Source organism: Eubalaena glacialis, chromosome 6 (assembly GCF_028564815.1).
Source record: "Eubalaena glacialis isolate mEubGla1 chromosome 6, mEubGla1.1.hap2.+ XY, whole genome shotgun sequence".
NCBI lineage: Eukaryota > Metazoa > Chordata > Mammalia > Artiodactyla > Balaenidae > Eubalaena > Eubalaena glacialis.
In genome coordinates, this window is record NC_083721.1 from 71157392 (window position 1) to 71177846 (window position 20455).

Genomic DNA, 20455 nt, shown 5'->3' on the forward strand with positions numbered 1-20455 from the left:
AATAGGGCAGTTGCCTTCAAAAGCTGACCTATGGACTGGATGCATTAGAATTACCCAGGGAGCTTTACTAAACAGTACAGATGCTCAGATCCTAACCCAGAGGGCAGTGCACAGCCAGGTGTGATGACCACTAACTAAGGTTTTCCAAGAGTGTTCCTTTAGACAAAGTCCCCCCAGAAATGTTGCACCCACAGAGAAATTTGGGAAGCACTGCACACTCTATCAGATACTTCAGAGATTTATAATGTGCCTCATCATATTATAGGATTTTGGAAGTCCTGCCATAAACAAACTAGTTTAGCCCAGCATTTCCCAAACTTACATGATCTGTGACCTTGAAATCCAATCTTTGCATAATACCCAATCAAGATTTTCCCAGGATATGGTTTAGGAGAAGGTAATCTACTATAGATTTACCAACAGGGGTATGGTGGGGAGAGCTCTCTCGGGAGAAGTCTACAGGAGTGGAGCTTATTAAGATTGGGAAGCACTGATCCGGAAGAACTAATGTTTATTTAGTGCCTGCTATATGCTAGGCAGTGGTTTGGGTTCTTTACCTACGTGGATTTATTAAATCCTCACAACATCCCCACGAGGTTATTTAAAGTTGAGAAAAGTGAGACTTTGGAAGACCTCCTCACAACGGTGAGTAGGTGTGAACTCTGGCTCTTTGACTTGAGCTTTGCTGTGGGAGGGAAGGAAAGTGAGGCCTCGGGTCAGTAGAAGGGTGAGCTAGCAGTGGCAGCTGCTGTTAAAACCTGCATTTTCCGAAAAGGCATTAATTGTAGCAATGATAGTCTATGTACTTAACTCATTTTAAAGTGCTTTCACTTCTTGAGAATTTTCAAGCAGAGCATCCTCCCATAGGTTTTTGATACCTGCTATCACCAAAAGTCAGGGTATTGCTCTATTTAAATTACCAGGATTTTAAATAAAATTCTAGCACCGTCTTCAGCATCTAGATCAATTATCAACTCTGTGGGTATGATTACCACTGTGCGCTTAAAATTAACCTTAAGTGACCAGGCCACTGACCTTGGGTCATAAGTCAAGGAAGGAGGGACACTCTCCCTGAGTCGTCACAGAGTCCTTGCAACTTCTAAAGCAAGAATACAATTTTATATCTTATGTGGAAGGTCATGATCCAGGCTATTGTATCATTTATTTGATTGCCTTTAAAGGAGAAGGGCCTATATACCATGGGGGTCAGAGGGAGTGGATTGGAGTGAGATCCCGAGAGTGGGGAAGGGGAGGTTTCCTACAGCCAAGAGCATTTATTGTAGGTGCCCGGAGCTCCAAATTCACCTCTTTCTCTCTTCTTCCAAATACTCTTTCCTCCTAGTCCTGCTTTCTTTAAAGCAGTTCATTTCCTTTCACCAGTCCTTGTCCTAGAATAGCTCATCAGAGTTTCTTCCCCCACTCGTCAAGCCGTTCCAGCGCCCCCCCGCCCCACCCCGGCCCTGTTCAGCCCATATGAGAAATGACCGTGTAAAGAATATCTCAACACCTGAAAAAACTACCTCTAAAGATTTTGTACATTTTATTATTAGTGTTCTCATGGAAAAGAGCCACATAGTAAATGTCTTTTAGAATTTAGTTCCAGAAATAAAAATTATATTAAAAATAGATTAATATTTTAACATATTATGTTATATATATATGGTAATGAGCCAGATTGCTTCTCTTTGCTACAAAAAAAAAGATGTTTTCTTTTTGGCCTTGAAAAAAATTTGATCCTCACTTACAGCATTATATAATTTTTTCCTATTTCTAATTTAGAAGTCATATTAAATACATGTGTGTCACCTGCAGTTCTTCTAAAAATAGCAATAAGTATGATACTTACTGATTTTTGAGCACTGCATATTTGCATTTTGTAAGCCCAAATTGCATTACAATCACTGCTGTTCCATGATTCAGATCAGGATACTCCAAAATTCGGGAGAAAGATGATTATCATCAAATGGGTATTGCTAGGAGTCTTCAAAAAATTTTAAGTGACTTCTTCTTATTACTGAAGTAATACCCATTTGTTGTAGAAAATTTAAATGGCAGGTGGACAAAAAATATCATCTATGATCCTATCAATCATTAGCATTTTGGCCTTCCAAATATGACTTGCCAAACATTTTTTAATTGCACATATATATTTCTTTAAACCAAAATGAACATCTTTCTATGTCATTGAAGGGAGAACACAAATAACATATATATAGAATCCATAACCAATTGTAATTATAATTGTAAGATGCTGCCAGAATTCTTGGACAAGAGGACTCAAGTAGTGTAAGTCAAATCAATAAAATTTATTTGTTCCAATGGTAGAGGTAGGCAATGGAATCATTCAGACCTACTTTATATCTTTTAATTTAATTTTTGAATTAATTTTTAAAATCAAAATTAAATAGAAAAGTATAGACCGAGAAGACCCACCCACCACTATCTTCATTCACCCTGTTCCTTCACCTGGTTTCCTATGGTAATGACTTTTTTAAAACATATTTGTGTTGTTTCCAACCCACTTTTATTTTAGACAGTACTGTGGTGAATGCTCTTCTTTATATGTCATTTCACATGTGTGAAAGTCTGTTTGCTCTTCTTTTTTTTTTTATTGAGGTATGGTTGATGTATAATATTATATAACTTTCAGGTGTACGACATAGTGATTCACAATCTTTAAAGGTTATACTCCATTTATAGTTATTATAAAATATTGGCTATATTCCCCATGTTGTACAGTATATCCTTGTAGCTTATTTTTTTTTAATATATATAGTAGTTTGTACCTCTTAATCCCCTTTCCCTATCTTGCCGCTCCCCACTTTCCTCTGCCCACTGGTAACCACTAGCTTGTTCTCTATATCTGTGAGTCTGTTTCTTTTTTGTTATATTCACTAGTTTGTAGTGTTTTTTAGACTCCACATATAAGTGATATCATACAGTATTTGTCTTTCTCTGTCTGACTTACTTCACTTAGCATAATACCCTCCTAGTCAATCCATGTTGTTGCAAATGGCAAAATTTCATTCTTTTTATGGCTGAGTAATATTCCATTGTATATATACCACATCTTCTTTATCCATTCATCTCTTGGACACTTAGGTTGCTTCCATATCTTGGCAATTGTACATAATGCTGCTATGAACATTGGGGTGCATGTATCTTTTCAAATTAGAGTTTTCATTTTTTTCAGATGTATACTCAGGAGTAGAATTGCTGGGTCATATGGTAGCTCTATTTTTAGTTTTTGGAGAACGCTCCATGCTGTTTTCCACAGTGGCTGCACCAATTTACATTCCCACCAACAGTGTAGGAGGGTTCCCTTTTCTCCCCACCCTCTCCAGCATTTGTTATTTGTGTTCATTTTGGTGATAGCCATTCTGACTGGTGTGAGGTGATACTTCATTGTGGTTTTAATTTGCATTTCTCTGATGATTAATGATGTTGGGCATCTTTTCATGTGCCTGTTGGCCATCTGTATGTCTTCTTGGGAAAAACATCCATTCAGGTCTTCTGCCCATTTTTAAATCATGTTGTTTGTTTTTTTTGATGTTGAGTTGTATGAGCTATTTATATATGTTGGATATTAATCTGTATTGGTTATATCATTTGCAAGTATTTTCTCCCATTCAGTAGGTTGTCTTTTCGTTTTAGGTAATGACTTTCTTTTTAACCACTTTATTGAAGTACGTTTGATGTAAAAAGCTGTACGTATTTAATATCACAACCTGATGCGTTTGGGGATAACTCTACACCCATGAAACCATCACCACCATCAAGGCCATAGACATATTTATCACCTCCCAAAGGTTTCTCCCCTATTATTATTATATAAGAACACTTAATATAAGATCTACCCTCTTTACAACTTTGAAGTATACAATACATTATTGTTAGCTATAAATATTATGCTATATAGTAGATCTCCAGAACTTATATTGCATAACTGAAATTGTACACTCTGACCATTAGTTTCTTGGGTTGGAAATAAGAGTATATATTACTTACTTAGACAAAAGGCAGAATATTAGATACATTCTTCCACACTTTGCTTTTTTTACTTAACAGCCTGCCCTGGTGATCTTCCATGTGAAAACCTAAAAAGCTTTGCCATTTTTTATAGCTATATAGTATATGGTTCTGTGGATGTACTATAGTTTACTTTGTCATCTATAGACCATCTTTTGCTGTTATGAACAGTGCCACAGTGAATATGCATGTATATACTTCATGTTACACACATGTGACTACAATTATAGGATGTTTTCCAAAATTAAAATTGCAGAGGCAAAGATAAGTACATTTTTTATTTTGATAGATGTTATCAAATTGACCTGTGCAAAGTTTATACCATCTTCCATCTCCATCAGAATGTTTCCGCATAGCCTCATATTATTTTTATTTGAAAAACTTTGTGTGATTTTTAAAAAGCAAATTCCATTCCAATGGTTCTGGCTTATTTGAGCTTATATTCTCTGAGCTCAAACCAATTGTTTAATATATTAATTCGAAGTTGGTATAGTCAACTCTTTATTATTTATTAAGATAGAAGGGAACCATGGCTCAGATATCCACAGTGGCAGATAATTCAGTAGTAATTCAATTCAACTTTGAAATGTATTACGACTTTTTCCCCATTAAGTTTTCTTTCCCAACAATGTCAGCATTAGGAAACGTTAACTCAGTTTTTTAGCACAAACTGGGTACTGATGGAAGAAGAAAGTGAAAAATTGGAAAGAAGTCAGTGTAGGATTCAGAATTTTACCACCTATCTCTGGGATCGTAGATGATATTTATTTTGTTCTTTTGATACCTATATCTGTATATTTTTAAATGTTACAACATGCTCAGATTACTTATGTAAAAAAATAGCCATAGTTACTGTTAAAATGAAATGCCCAACACAAGTATAATATTTCATTATTTTCAGCCTGAGAAGTGTAAACCCTTAAGGGAAACAATATTAAGTAGCACTAATTAATCAATTAATATAAATTTTAATGAAATTAGTTCCAACATATTAAAAATCGCTTGTTACCACGTGCTGCTTAGAGAGTGGAGAAGCCACGTGTAAATAGTGGAGAGTTTATGAGGTTGGATTGACCTCAGTATAAGCCTCTGGCAGAGAGGGAATCAGCGGTACAGAGATGTCTGATTTGGCCTTTCTCTCCCCTTGCAGCATCTTCCTCAAAGAGCTGGAGAAGTATGAGCAGCTGCCTGAGGATGTGGGACACTGCTTTGTTACCTGGGTAACCGACCTGAGCTTCTTCTCCTCCCACTGTCACATGCTTTCCAGGAATGCAGATGCTACCAGATGACATCACTGTTCAGTGCCTGAGCTGATTGGTGTCACTGAACTTCCAACACAGGACCAGGGGCTCTAGAGAGGGGCCCTGAGTAGGTCTGAGAGAAGCAGTCTCTCCCTGAGGAGCAGAGCCCTCCTTGGGAAAGGTCCTTAGATGGTGTGTCCAAGCTCCACCTTAAGTTCTCTAAAAACTTTCTAAAATTGAGACGTCAGGAGATTGGAACAAGACCACCACCCTGGGTAGAAGAACTACTCCAGCTCCATCCACGAGTTGTTTTGTTTTTAACAGGATGAGGATTAAGGAATTAGAACTTTAGAAATCCACCAAACTATTGTTTACATTTTCTTCCTTACTAGAGAGCAGACTCCTTGAGTATCCATCCCAATTCTGACCTACAGGATGCATATCTAGTCATTCCCTTTCTTGGGCCAAGAAAATGGGCTGAATGTACTAGGTTCTACTTATACAAACAGAAACATTAGTCTCTGTTAGTATCTCTGTGCCACATTATCCTGAGTTCAGGTTCATGGTATGAGTGCCAACTTCTTGAGGGAAGTCCACCTAGTACAATAAGTGCAACTAAACATGGAAATCCTTCCCCAGGGCCAGGAGCTCTAATATTCAACAGTTAACTAATTATAACTTCCACTCAAAATGGGCTAGTTACTTTTCCAAATGTTTTCACTCTTCAGAGAGTTTGTGCTCATAACAGCCCTCTGGAATAGGCAGGGCTATGGTTATGTTTTATATTCTATATATGGAAACATTTCAGAGGAGCTAGGACGTTGGCTAGCCCACTGACATGTAATTAATATCACAGCTCATCCCACAGCTCAAGACCTGAGTTACTTCCGTTTTCTGAAACCATAACATTTGCTTCCTGGCATACTCTCATTTCTTAAGGAAGTCTCAGACTGCCATCTTATTTTGTGCTAATACATTTTTCACCTCTAAATACGTGGGCCCATGCACAGTTCACATTAGTGCTGATAAATAATTTATGATCCCTTGCATGGCCAATGTAGAGAAAAAATGAGATTGACCATTAAGTGAAGGTTTTGGGGGGGTTTTTTTGGTATCTTGTTTCATACATTTTGTGGATTTGCCTTACCATCGACCATAAGTATGGTTTATCAACATCTCTTAGGGATGATGAATGCCTCCCAGGTAGTATATAAACCCTAAAATTGGTTTCAGAAAACCTTTAATGATTGTGTAAAATATGCACATTTTGCCAAGAATTATCCCAAAGTGACTTTCTTAAGTCTTATAATCTTAATTTATGAGTGTAGTGCAGGAGTAAAGGGTAGAAAGAGTTGTTTGCAATGTATTGAACAGCAACAGTTATTACCAAGAAGCCTGAAGGCAGCTAGCCTGGGCTCCACCACTTTGTAACTATGGGAATTTAAAGTTACTTAACCAACCTTACGCCACCATTTTCACATCTGTAAAATGGGGATGATAATAATAGAACTGACCACATAGGGTTCTCATAAGGATCAAATGAGTTAATATATATAAAGAACTTGGGAAAGTGGTGGCATAAATGAAACCTGTTATAATTAAAACATAGCTAGGCTGCTTTCTTAGAAGAGGACACCCCCAATGTTGTATAGGCACGAGGATGGGGAGCATTTCACAAAAGGGAAAAGTGCTTGGTGGCCAAAGTACACACACCCTTTCCAATGGAAAGGCTGTGAAACACTGACCCAGAGGATCCCAAAGACATAAGAAATGAATTTTCACCAAGCCATAAAATTCTTGACTTGAAGTAGCAATCTGGTTAGCACTCATTGTTCACACCCTGCCCCAGAGTGTCACCCTGCTTTCCTTTCCCCCATCATTGCTTCTGGGAAGTGGGGGATGGTAGCATAGGCGTTTGACATGCCCTACAAACTACCGCCAGTGGAGACATTTGGAGTTCTAGCAGATCTCCCTCTGAGATCACACTTCGTTTTCATTCTTTGGCTTTTGTTTTCAGAGCAAATGCTGTCATTTTTCAAGATGCGAAGCACAATTGTAGGTAATCCAAAAAGGGGGATAATCTCTCAATAAATTCTGTCCAGCTTCAGGATACATGAGGATATGTGAATTTTTTTTTTAATTCTATCTAGCACTGACTAGTATTAAAATGAGCTCACTTTCAGTGAGCTTTCTCCCCCTGCTGATAGGAAAAAAACATCCCAAAGTTTGTAAGGGGAGCACAGGCCCGATGAGCCCAGGACATCTGCCACAGATAATCCTGTATCACGCAATATCTGAGGGTTTACCTGTGCAGCCCTTGCTGGCACAGTCAACAGAAGGGAGCAACTAATGGATGCTGTCCTATTATTGTTTTTGTTTTTTTAGGCAGACAAATTTCAGATGTACGTCACCTACTGTAAAAACAAGCCTGATTCCAACCAGCTGATCCTGGAGCATGCAGGCACCTTCTTTGATGTAAGCTGTGAATTTCCATCCTTGAACCACTGATGAGCAGGTGGAAATTGCTTCTCTACTTTGAGATCGTGGGTTTTTAGCTATCCTTTGTTCCTCATTTTTCTTTACTGGCCCCTCCAAACCTCTCTCTCATGGATAAAACATGGAGAAAAACAAAAGCAGTGTTTATCTTTTGTTTTACTCCATCCCATCTCAAGTGCTGTGGTTTTGGATAAGGCACATTTGCCTCCGTGCCTCCACAGCGAATCCAGCTAGCCATAAATCTCACAAGCAGAGGAGGCGTACTAGGATATTCCACTTCTACTGCATATATAGCTCCTCAAACGTAGGGGTTCCTCAAAGTGTGCTCTCAGCCCAGCCACATCAGCATCACCTGAGAACTTATTAGAAATATGTATTTTGGACCCCACTCTAGATCTATTGAATCAGAATCCCCAGGGCTGGAGCCCAGCAATCTGAGTTTTAAGGAGCCCTCCAGGTGACTGATACCCGCTCAAGTTTGGGAGTCACTGACTACTCTAATGCAATTGTTTCAACCTTGACTGCCCATTGGAATTACCTGGGGAGCTTTGAAAAATAGTGATTCCGGTCCCAGCCCTGATTTTGATATGACCAGCCTGGGTTTGGCCTGGGCATTGAGAGTTTTAAACATTTCCAGGTGAGAGTAACGTGCAGCCAGGGTTGAGCACTTATGCTGTAATGGAAGCCAAGAGAAGACTCAGAGCCGATGTACCATGTGTGGTCCTCTGGTTTTGGGTGAGGATGCAATCCTGTTGGTGAATGATGGTATATATACTGCTGGTCCCCAGAGAGTGACAGAATCAAACGGGTCACTGCAGGATGCACGGGAAGAACAGAGGGAGAAAAAAAATGAGAATAAAAAGTGAAGTTCAGTGAGAGATAGGTGGCAGCAGTGATGGCCATTCTGGTAGTCATATCATTTTAGTATCTATCAATTTAACTTTCTGCCTACCTCATTCCATCTATAAATCTTTGAATGTCTACTGTATGCAAGATAGTGTGCCAGGCCCCATGGGGAGTCAGACATTCAAACATGGTTCCCATACTCAAGTTGACAAAAGAAACTTTCTCTGAGCCTCTTTCTAGGCTGACGCTGCTATAACAGAAATGATTCTACAAGTGTCCTGTTGCTCAGCAAGGAAATGACACTTGAATGGGTAAAAGCCAGACAAGAAAAAACATACGTGATTTTTAACAATGGAGTATTACTATGGAAATGGTCCCAAAGTGGAATTTCTGAGGTTATATTTGTTTAAACAGAAAACCCAAGAAAAGTCTTCCTCTAACTTGGTATCAGAATTTGACTATCATCTGGGATGCCCTATAGCGCTATTATCTCTGCTTAATAATGTATTTCTCTTAAGACATTTCTGGTTATTTATCAACAGTAACCAGAAGGGTCTCTTTGAAGTTTTAAATGCACCGTGTCCTGTTTTCCACTTCACATTTTTCTGAACACACATGTCCCGTGCTCTGAGCACGCCTCAGACTCTTCTGCTTCCTTATCTTTGCTCACGCTGCTCTCCCTGCCTAGAATGGATTGTGAGCCCTCTGCACACACAGGTGCGGGCGCGCACGCAGGCCCACACAGACACTCTTAGAAGTCTTCCTAGCCTTCAAAGGTCACGTGTTGCTTCCTGCATGAATCCTTGCCTCTCTCTATGCGTGCAGTATCCTTTGTGTCTCTCTACGGCGTTTGTAACAATCTGCCTTCCGGCAGGTTAACAGTGGACCTTTCTATTACACATACCTTCCCCCACCTGTGAGTCCCTTGAGGTTGACTGATGGTTTGCCTGGTTCATTTTGTACATGTTACAATGTCTGGTGCTAAACTGTGTTCTCCTCTAGTCCTACATTCCTCATATCCCTGTTTCTAGACTTTGAGTTGCAAGTCAGATATACTCCAAATTTCACACCCCACTCCCCATTTTCCAACGTCATGCCTGATGAGCCTCTACGTTAGTTGGGGAGGCCAGTGGAAGCCGGAAAACCAGCCCAGTAGCAGTTCCTGGAGCTTGGCCCAGAGGTGGGGCGGGAGAGCAGTAAACTCTCCTGACTGTTCCCAAAGCATTCCAGAAAGCATCATCTTTGTAGCTTTCCCCCTTCCATCAGAAGGGGTTCCCTAAATTCTGCACCTAGAAACCATCTACTTTAGGCCCTCCTTCTATAAGAGATAAACCCCCAATAAAGACAGTCTTATTATCCATTATTGCAAAGAGAGCACAGAAAATTCAAGTCCAAGAAAGACCCGCACATTGACATGATCCGGAATTTTCTACTCCAAGCGTGGGAACCGTGAGGCTGCGGTGTCTGGTGCCATGTTGATGACTAAGCTTGGTTGGGCTGACCCAGCCTCTGGAGGCCGCCCCTTCCTCACTGTCCCCGTGAAGCCTTCCCGAACTGGCACCTTGTCAGAGAGGGAAGCCTGTCAACGGTGTGTTACTGCCTGTCCTCTCCTGCCAAAGCCCCCAAGTAAACTCACAATGTTCATTTGCCCAATAGGGTCAAGCTGTCAGCTGTTTGCCCATTTTCCTTGAATAAGTCCTGCTATAACTACACACCTCTAGGGAAGAGGCAAATGAGTGAGAACATTGCTACTTTCTGGGATAGTTGGCAGAAAGTGGAAATTTTTTTATATTATTATTCCCTCTTTTATTATTATCACCCTCTTTCATAGCCGCGTCGCAAGTCCTATCTTGTCGAGCTTTAAAATGTTTCTTGTACTCCTCCCAACGCTTTGTTCTCACTAATCTTTGTTTATGGCAAGCCCCCACATTACACACCTGGAGATACAGATGTATATTATACACATATGTAAAGGGTACAATTTGATTGTTTAGTATACTCACAGAGATGTGCAACTATTTCATCATCTCATAAAGCAACCCCACGCCCTTTAGCTATCAGCCCTCCACCTTATCCTCCTTCCTACTCCCCCAGCTCTAAGCAAACAATGATCTATTTCCTATCTCTATAGATTTTCCTCTTCTGGACATTTCATTAAAAATGGAATGATATAATATGTGTTCTTTTGTGACTGACTTCTTTCACTTAGCATAAAGTTAAGATTCATCTATGTTGTAGCGTCTCAGTACTTCATTCCTTTTCATGGCCAAATAATATTCCATTGTATGACTATACTACATTTTGTTTTTTCATTCATCAGTTGATGGAGATTTGGGTTGTGTCCACCTTTTCACTGCTTTTAATAATACTGCTGTGAACATTTTATGCAAGTCTTTGTGTGGACATATGTTTTGATTTCTCTCAGGTATATACCTAGAAGTGGAATTGCTGGATCATATGGCAACTCCGTGTTTACACACTCGGACTTTTGCAGTAATCTCTGAACTGGTCTCTCTGTCTCTATTTCCCAGCTTCCACCCTCTGTGTTGCTATTAGGCTTATATTAATCTTTCTGAAACATTGCTTTCACCATGTTTTGCTTCTATTTAAGATCTACAATACTTTACCCCTGAGAAGCTCCCCATCACATCCTAATTCATTCTTCTAGCTCCACCCCATCAATGACCTACATCCATCTTCTTATCTAAGTGTATTTTCACTTTTCTAGAATCTAGGTGTGATCCTCTGTACTGCTCAGGTATGGTCCTCATTATCATCTAAAGATACAATGATTATTTCCTGTGTGTTTTGGTTTATACATTTTTCTCTTTATAGAATGCCATTCCTCCTCCTTTTCCCATCAAAGAGCAGTTTCTCGTAGTTGTGTGCCCTTTTCCCTTTTCTCCTCTCTCCTTAACCCAGCCCATCTCCTCCCAGAAGACATACATGCACATGGCCCTCTGTGTCTAACGGTGCCTGTTTTTAATCCCTATAGGAGATACAGCAGCGGCACGGTCTGGCCAACTCCATCTCTTCCTACCTAATTAAGCCCGTCCAGAGGATCACTAAGTACCAGCTGCTCCTGAAGGTATCTCCCCTCCCCTCTCTGCCACCCTGACTACACTGTTGACCAGGCCCAGGGAGTCCCAGCTTTGCCCAAGGATGGGAAAGCTTCCACCTGAAGACCTTTCCTCTACCTGGAGCAGAACTTCAGAGATGAGCCCACGCTGGCACTGCTGGTTCTAGACTGCATGTTCTATCCCATGAAATTCCAGATGCTTATTGGGGTGGGGGAGAGGAGAAATGGGAGCAGGAATGGATTGTGACTATTTTCACATGCATCCACCACCGCACAGCTTTTAGTGACTGCCACCCCAGGCACTGGCTGGTACATAGAGTCTCTCCTGTCGTTCCCTTTTGGGCAGATTCCCCCTGGTGGCCCCTGCTTCCGATGGGATCCGGGGTCAAGGTGTTAGGGGCAGTGCCAGTCTACGTGGGCCGTGGAGGCCCAGGGCAGCACCTACCATTGCCTTAATCTCCATGTTTGTCAAGACTAGGAGGTTTCAGAGAGGAAATAGTTAAAAAGAACATATTAAAACACAGTGGCACTCTGTATCTGTAGGACCCCATATGTTAGGGGTTCTTCTGGAGCCAACCAAGAGATTTGGGTTTTTTCCAAAATCTTTTTCTTTAAAAGTCAAATAATCAAATTATGTAAAATACTGAGTGACTTGGGCTGATTCTTCTCAGAGAAGGACACACTGACAGTCTGAAAATATGACATTTCCCCACAGAAAGCCTGGGAAATCAATATCATAGGCAGGTATATAACCTGTATCTATATTAATTCTTAATGTGCAAGCGTGGAGTTTTCCCTAAGTTTTAATATTTTGCTCGTCGCTCCTCAAATGCAAAGGATAAAGGAATAGGGAGAGGCATGTCATAAGTAGTATAGTTCCAGAGAAAATCTGATGAAGTTCAGCTCTGTGAGATGCTTGCTGAACCTCACATGTTCTATCTGCTTCACTAAATCTGAAAACCAGTCTAGTTTCAAATCTAGATTCTAGTCACGTTGGAGTGTGCTCAGCTTTCCAGTCTGTGGGGTCTTCCTGCCTTAGCACTTGTAGCTCTGTGATAAGAGGAGTGGGGGCAGCAGTGAGTCATGCCCTGACCTCTCTTCTCCCCTCTGGATCAGGGCAGGGCCCTGCACCGTCCTTCTTCCCCTTCAGCCTCCTCCTTCAAACCTTCTCCTTCTTCGACTCCAGAAAGAGACAGTGGGCTTCACTTCCAGGCCCTCCAGTCTCCCAACCCTGCAGAAATGACTTAGAGAATCACCACAGGGCATCACGCCCTTGGCCTTTATTGAGACTGGTATCAGAAATAACTATGTGCAGAACATCACGGCTGTTTGGGCAGAACCGCTGCTGGCATTTTGAGGATGCCATCCTGTCTGTTTTTGAAGTTTCTTATATAAAGACTCACAGAAATTCTCCTAAGATCTCGGAGTGGTGGCGAGAGGCTTCTCTTCTGAAAAATTGGTGTGCTTCCTACCTTTAAATCACAAGAGCTCGAAGTCCTTCTTTGCCTTTGACTGTCAGATAGTTAGCATCCGCTTTTGCGGTTACTTACAGGAATTTCTCCTTAGCCAGATTTCTGTGTATAATTATCCTCTCCTTCTCTAGCCCACTTGATGCATGACCCTTCTAAATGATTTTTCTTGTGCCAGAAGATTTTTTTTTTGATTTATTTTTGTGGTTTTCAAATTTAAGTATCCCAAAGCCTTTCTGGGAGATAGTGGGGTTGTGCATTGAAAAAACAAAACAAAACTGGCTTGCCCACCCACACTGCCAGGGTCTTAAATCAATTAAGATGCAGTTCAAAAAGAAATATAGTTTTTCACCTCTCCCTGTTAATCCCATAAGGCTGAAGTTCCTAGGATGAATTTTGTGACATGGACAAGGGAGGGAAGTAGAGGATGGATGGGCTTCCCTGTGTTTTGCTTTAGGCAGATGGAGGGGTGGGCTCTGAGCCTTCATTCTGTAACTGGATGTTTTAGGAAGAGAGGACCGTGCAGGTAACTGAGAAGGGAGACAGTGAAGTAGGGGGGAATTTGTTGTAGAGACATTGAAAAATTATTTGGGACAAAAAAGAGTTAAGATAAATTTGACTTCTTTTAAATGTGCTGGTAGCAGAGTGCTTGCAGAGTAAAAGAAAAATAGTTTGCTTTTACTATAAATAAATAATATGGGATTTATTTTCTTATTAAAGTTAGTTTTATTCCGAGTAAATTGATATTTAATTATCAGTATCCTCTGTGGTTCCTCCCTTTAGGTGTTGCATGAAAGTGAAAGTCAGTGTTCAATAGTCTGCGTGTAAATCTGCTACAGCTGTCCTTTTGGAGTCTAAATTAAATGTGGAGCCTTCTCCGTATCGTAAACCATAGCAGGGATCTGAGGAGAACTCATTGGTTTTGCTAGTTGATCGGTGGACTTGCCAGATTGCTTTGGGAGGTTAAACTAATTGGTGTTTTCTGTTGCAAACTGAAGCATATTTCTTTTTTTTTTTTTTTGGCTGCGTTGGGTCTTTGTTGCCGCGTGCAGGCTTTCTTTAGTTGTGGCAAGAGGGGGCTACTTTTCGTTGCAGTGCACAGGCTTGGCATTGCGGTGGCTTCTCTTGTTATGGAGCACAGGCTCTAGGCACGCAGGCTTCAGTAGTTGTGGCATGCGGGCTCAGCAGTTGTGGCTCCCAGGCTCTAGAGTGCAGGCTCAGTAGTTGTGGCACGTGGGCTTAGTTGCTCCAAGGCATGTGGGATTTTCCTGGACCAGAGCTCGAACCCATGTCCCCTGCATTGGCAGGTGGATTCTTAACCACTGTGCCACCAGGGAAGTCCCTGAAGCATATTTCTTATTTTTCTCTTATGTTTCTGCCTAGAAGTTCCTTTGATGATGTATGAGAACAGGTTGGGAGGATTAAAATTAGGAAAGGATGGGGAGAATCAGAGAACTTCAGGTTGGCAGAAGTAAATACAGCTTTCTAAACGATGATGCTATTATACTGACTGGAACCAAGGACAGAGCTGAGAACTGATCATGTCTACCTCCCAAACATGTACTCTGGGCAGTTCACCTCTTCTTTGGACACTCAAAGCTCTCTTCTTCATATGGAAATGTATCCAAGATAACACAAAGGCTTGGATTCTCATATCAGATGCTCATTAATCAGATAATCTTACCAAGTATAAAGCTTTACTAATAATTTCAAAGATACAAATAATCCCAAAACAGAGGTAAAACACAGAGAGAAGATCACCAATAGCTCCAAGTCCTTTCTTACAGCATCGGGATGTGCTGTAGCCCTGATTAACATGCAAGGTTTCTAAATGATGTATGTTGCATCCTATCGCTTACCCTGGAGAGAGCCATTTTGGTCATGAAATGTAATCACTTTTTACTTAGACAGTTGTGTAGCTTATGTGATATTGCCCATGGATTCTAGGTTTGTTTGCCATGAGAAGTCCTAGACAGACCAGATATATCCTACTAACAGCACTCCATAAATAAGTACTCTCCTGCTAGCAAGTACTACTAGTTTGTCAAGAGGTCTGTCATTAATGTGTTTATAAGGTTTGATCTTGTCAACTTCTTTCTTTCCTGGAAATGCATCCACACCCATCCACCCGTTCCCTGCCTTCCCTTACACCATTCCTTCTCTCCTCTACAGAAGGAGAGAGTATGGATTGTAGATCTCTTAACTTCTTCCTTCCCAGTGTCAAAGTGAGCAAGATACGATAACCCTGATAGGAATAATGAAAGCCAGCATGCCTCTGGTTTGGGTGAAATCATTCCGAGTGGTCTTTATGGTTACTAAAATAGTTGGAAATTGTCTTTTCTCCATCAACCAGATACTATATATCTTTTATGGATATAGTAATGACCTAGTCTCCAATGAGGGTGTAAAAGAGAGGACACAGTCCAGGAGGGCAGGTGGAAGACAGGTTGGCGTGGTGGATGGAGTACTTGGATTTGGATTCAAGAGACCTGGATTCAGGCTCCTGCATGGCCTCTAGTGAATTCTATAACGTGGGGAAAATCTCTGTCCCTATTAATCACAGTGTCCTCATCTGACAATGCAAGGACTAATCCAGAATCCCATCTATTGGCCCCAGGTTAGGAACTCCTGATCCGTATGATCTAAAAATCTTTTATAACTCTGAACAACTATGCCTATAATGTCCGTAACCCCAAGTTGCTCCCAGTACGGTGGAAGTCATTCAGGCAGTAGAGGTGTGTAAATAAAAGTGGTGCTGGCAGTAGGCATGCAGTGATGTATGAGTGCTGTGTGTCCTTTGCACACCATTTGTCTCCCCTTTATGATCACACAGTACTGCACCTCTGTTCATGTGTTTTGCCAGGGGTATTCCCTGACCTCCAGGAGGTCAGTCGAGTGACAGAGAAAGCCCTAGTTGCTGACTTCTAGTGCCAGCCATTTGGGAGTTGGGTTGAATTGAGTTAGTTTGGATTAGACTGAGCTGAGGAAGCTCAGTCTGGGAAAAGCATGGTGGTTGAATTCTTTGGAGATAACCTTTCCACCCCACTGCACTTTCCTTATACCTCAGAGGGGACCATTACAGAGAATGAAGCTGGTATATAATTCCTTGAGGAATTGGTGTATAATTGCCTTGAGGGGTTAGGTAGCGGGAGGGTGGGGAAGCTGGGGGAAACAGTTCTCAATGTATCTGGACTTTTTTCGCAGGAACTTTTAACTTGCTGTGAAGAAGGGAAAGGGGAGCTCAAGGATGGCCTGGAGGTGATGCTCAGTGTCCCAAAGAAAGCCAATGATGCCATGCACGTCAGCATGCTGGAAGGTAGCTGTCCTCTCAGCCTCCTCAGGGGAGCCTTCTCCTTTCCTAAGACCATGAAGCTTGTGTCATGGGAGGAAAGTGGCATGAAGTCAGGCAAGGGGCCAAGCTAGAAGAGAGGAGAAATGGCAAATTGTTACATAGGTCCTGGGGAAGCGTGAGAGGAGATCCACAGGGGCTAGCTCGGCTAACACCTGCCTCCAGGCCTGTGCCGAATCAAATATGTGGACAACTTGCTGCCTGAGAGGTAGAGTAGGACAGGCTGTCATCCTTACTATAAATGTGCTAGAGCCCTGACCCACAGCAGCCCTCTTCCTCTGCATAACATTTGCGTTGCATTTGTCATCAGAATAAGTAGAAATCCTGCACATACACACACCCACCGTCTTTAGCCTTGTACCCTGCTCTTTTTTTTTAATACTAAAATATACATAACATAAAGTTTACCATCCTAACCATTTTTAAGTGTGCAGTTCAGTTGCATTAAGTACATTCACGTTGGTATGCAGCTACGCTCACGCCCTTCCTAGCTGGTAAGAAAAGTCCAGCCAGCTAAACCTGACAGGACTTTGCCGAAGCACATTCATCGGCTGGAACCATGCTCTTGGGACCCAGAAACCTGGTAGAGTGAGACTCCAATAAGTGCTCCTAACACCGCAAAACAGAGCGGATATGGGCAGAGCAGCCTCATTGGGGTGGAAACTGTTAGATGTGTTAATACTCAGTATCCCAATCTGGGCTGACAAACAGGTGAGATAAGGAAGGTGAGTCTACTCCATTGTACACGGTAAACCTGTGGGGTATTTTCTCTTTTCTGGGCTCCATCACCCCCCACAACTTGCCCTCCCCTCCCCCCGCCCCAACGCCATCTAAAAGACTTGGTCTGGTTTCAGTACTTCCTGGGCCACCCTTAGCACAGGAAGCCCCACTTCTTCATGCAGAAGAGCCCTGATTACCTGCTCTAGACTGAGCCCTGACCGTCTGAACATATTCCTAGTGTCACACTTTCTCCACCTCCTCCTTTTCTGTTTGCACCTGCTCCTCACGCCCACCCCACCCCCCTGCATGTCCGCCTCTGTAAGCGCCCTCTCCTCCAGCCTGTCCCTGACCTGTATTCTGGATCCAGCTACTCAAGGGATGCTCTGTGGACCGGCAGCAGCAGCACCTGGGAGCTTGTCAGAGTGCAAAGTCATGGGCTCCACCCCACACCTACTGAATCCCAGTCTCTTGGGCATTGAGGAATGGGCAGGAATCTGTGTTTTCATAAGCAATCTAGGTGATTCTTACCCACCCTAAAGTTTCAGAACCTCTATTAAAGTGGCATGAATATAAATTGTTGAAGGCTTGTGCACCACGCAGTATAGGAGCAATCCTAGGAAGAGTCCTAGGAATGGAATGTAAGAAATGAAGCCACAACAAATGGAGTAGAGTCAAGGGCACTCAGGCAGGCAGTGTTTGTCCTCAGCCCCACTCCGAGCTCCAAGACAGGGACGGTGGGAGCTGTGGAGGGAGAAGGAGAGATGGGGTTTACTTTGCAGGAGGTCCCCAGCTGACAGTGGGGTTGGGGGAGGCTGCACAGGAGCTTTGCAGGAGGTTCCACTGATACTGGTTCTGGAGAGGAGACCTGGGTGTTTTTCAGGGTTCGACGAGAACCTGGACGTGCAGGGGGAGCTGATTCTGCAGGATGCCTTTCAAGTGTGGGACCCCAAGTCGCTGATCCGGAAGGGGCGCGAGCGACACCTGTTCCTCTTTGAGATCTCCTTGGTTTTCAGCAAGGAGATCAAAGACTCTTCAGGACACACAAAATATGTTTACAAGAACAAGCTACTGGTAGGTGGGGCAGGTGGGGTCAGACGAGACTCCCCATTTGCATAGTGCCCTTGGGTAGGAAGGGACCTTGAACAGTCGGCTCATCTCTCCCCTGGCGCCACACCAAAGCCATCCTGGACAAATGAAAATGCATCCTAGTTGGAAAGCGCCCCCTCAACTCCCACCTTTGCATCTTAGAGTTCACCGTTCTTCTTCCAGTTGGCTTTGGGCGCCTCCCTCTTCACCTTCCCTCCCTGCTACCTGCTCATCAGGCACGTGCCTGTAGGTCCTTGCATCCTGGGTAGAAGAACAGAACATCCGGTCTGTTTAAGTTTGATTGACAGAGCCCCTCCCTCGGTCCTCTCCTCTCTGTTGCCTTTCCCTTCCCAACCCCAGCCCTAAGTCTCCCCACTGCCCTCCCCTTCCCCGCCTCTCACAGGCATTTCCTGTCTACAGACCTCAGAGCTGGGTGTGACGGAGCACGTAGAGGGCGATCCCTGCAAATTCGCCTTGTGGTCTGGGCGCACCCCATCTTCAGACAATAAAACAGTGCTGAAAGTAAGTACTGCTCTCTGCTGGATGCAAGACCAGGGTTGGGGATAGCTGAAGGGAGCGCGGAGGGATGTGGGCAGGATCTACCTAAAAGCTGGGGCCTGGAGACTCCACCGGGCCACTGGGCTTCTCTCTCTCTCAGGAAGGGCAGCTTCACATGGGTGTTGAGATGCAAATTCTGTCATGAAAGTAGCCTGAAATCTCAAGATGAGTGGTCTCCTAAGTCCAGGCACCTGTTGGAGCATGGAGGGAAGAAGGCAGGGAATGGCCTCAACAGGGCCCACTTAAATACGTTCTGTCCATATGGCTCCTTCAAGTGGCAAGGACAACAAATGACCCTTTGGTAAACGGCACCTTGATTTGCTCCACATTCACTCAGCATGTTTTTCCTGAGCACCTTCCACATATAAGGTGTTCTGCTCAGTGCTGTGGAGGATGACTATGTATGGGCTATGAACCCAGGCCTCTGGGAACTTACGTTCTAGGAGCTCTAGTGAATCATACTAACGTGGGAACTATGCTGATTGAGAGCAGTGTTGAGAAGGGGCCTTAAGGAGTCACCTCAGCTCCCCAGGGTGCACGTGGCCTGGGAACTGAGTCAGTGCCTGTGGTCCTGTTAGCGTAACCGAGGAGAGATCCTGCACATGGTGCACCCACCAGCCACGTGCTTACCAGGGAAGTGCCCATCCCCAAGGAAGACATGGGCCAGCCTTGACCAAGCTTCACACTTGTTTACTCTGAATTGCCAGCATAGCTGCTACCTGACATGAGGCAGAAGTACCTGAAAAAACTTCCATGAAGACAAATGGGGTATTCATGGAGTGGTAGCAATGCCTTCAATTAACAGGTTTACCAGGCTAAAAACCCAGGACTGACTTTCAATCAGTACGAGCCTATGTAGCCATATAGGTGTTGAGCCTCCTGACGTATATCCAGTTATACCGGTTGGTAAATGGCTGCTGCCTCCAAATGCCCCCTTGCTGCCCCTCCTGTACTCCCCAGACCTCCTCAGAATCTAGTAACTGAAGTGTTAACCCTTGACCCAGCAGGGGCAAATATCAGTGTTGGTCAGTGCCTCCCAGGTTATTAAATACTTTGAAAATCATCCCGTAGAAATCTACATTGAGTCTTGGGGTCATAGCCCTGTTCTAGGAGTTGGAGAAGCATGTCCCTGGGATTGAAGAGTCACAAGTATAAAACGAGAGAAATAAACCCCTCCAACATTTGGTACCCTTGAAGATGATGGATTAAGCCTGCAAGAGGAGGGTTGAGAACTGTTTCAGTGGATTGAAGGGAAATGAGATTCTCACTCTCTCTCCCTGTGGCACTCCAGGCCTCCAACATAGAAACCAAGCAGGAATGGATCAAGAACATACGCGAGGTGATTCAAGAGAGGATCATTCACCTGAAAGGAGCTTTAAAGGAGCCAATTCAGCTCCCCAAAACACCAGCCAAACAGAGGAACAATAGTAAGAGGTAACCAGCGTCTCTGCCCCCAGCACAGCCTCACAGGCTTCCGGGAGTGGGGGTGGGGTGAACCTTTGCTTCCACGGGGGCGGTGCACTCTGCAGGCGGCACCCCTCTCTGTGACACCCCACTGAGTTCTACCTAAGAGGAGTCACCT

At 43.2% G+C, this 20455-nt stretch overlaps 1 protein-coding gene across 10 annotated transcripts in view; it reads left to right on the plus strand.

The window, feature by feature from the left end:
* Positions 1–20455, plus strand: part of KALRN (kalirin RhoGEF kinase) — a 653671-nt gene that overhangs the window by 421600 nt on the left and 211616 nt on the right. For all 10 annotated transcript variants that reach the window (XM_061194271.1, XM_061194272.1, XM_061194273.1 and 7 more), the window contains 7 exons: positions 5180–5249; positions 7656–7745; positions 11608–11700; positions 16365–16476; positions 18110–18300; positions 18736–18837; positions 20165–20307. In XM_061194271.1, coding sequence (XP_061050254.1) covers positions 5180–5249; positions 7656–7745; positions 11608–11700; positions 16365–16476; positions 18110–18300; positions 18736–18837; positions 20165–20307 — 801 coding nt within the window. The remainder of the gene's footprint in view (positions 1–5179; positions 5250–7655; positions 7746–11607; positions 11701–16364; positions 16477–18109; positions 18301–18735; positions 18838–20164; positions 20308–20455) is intronic.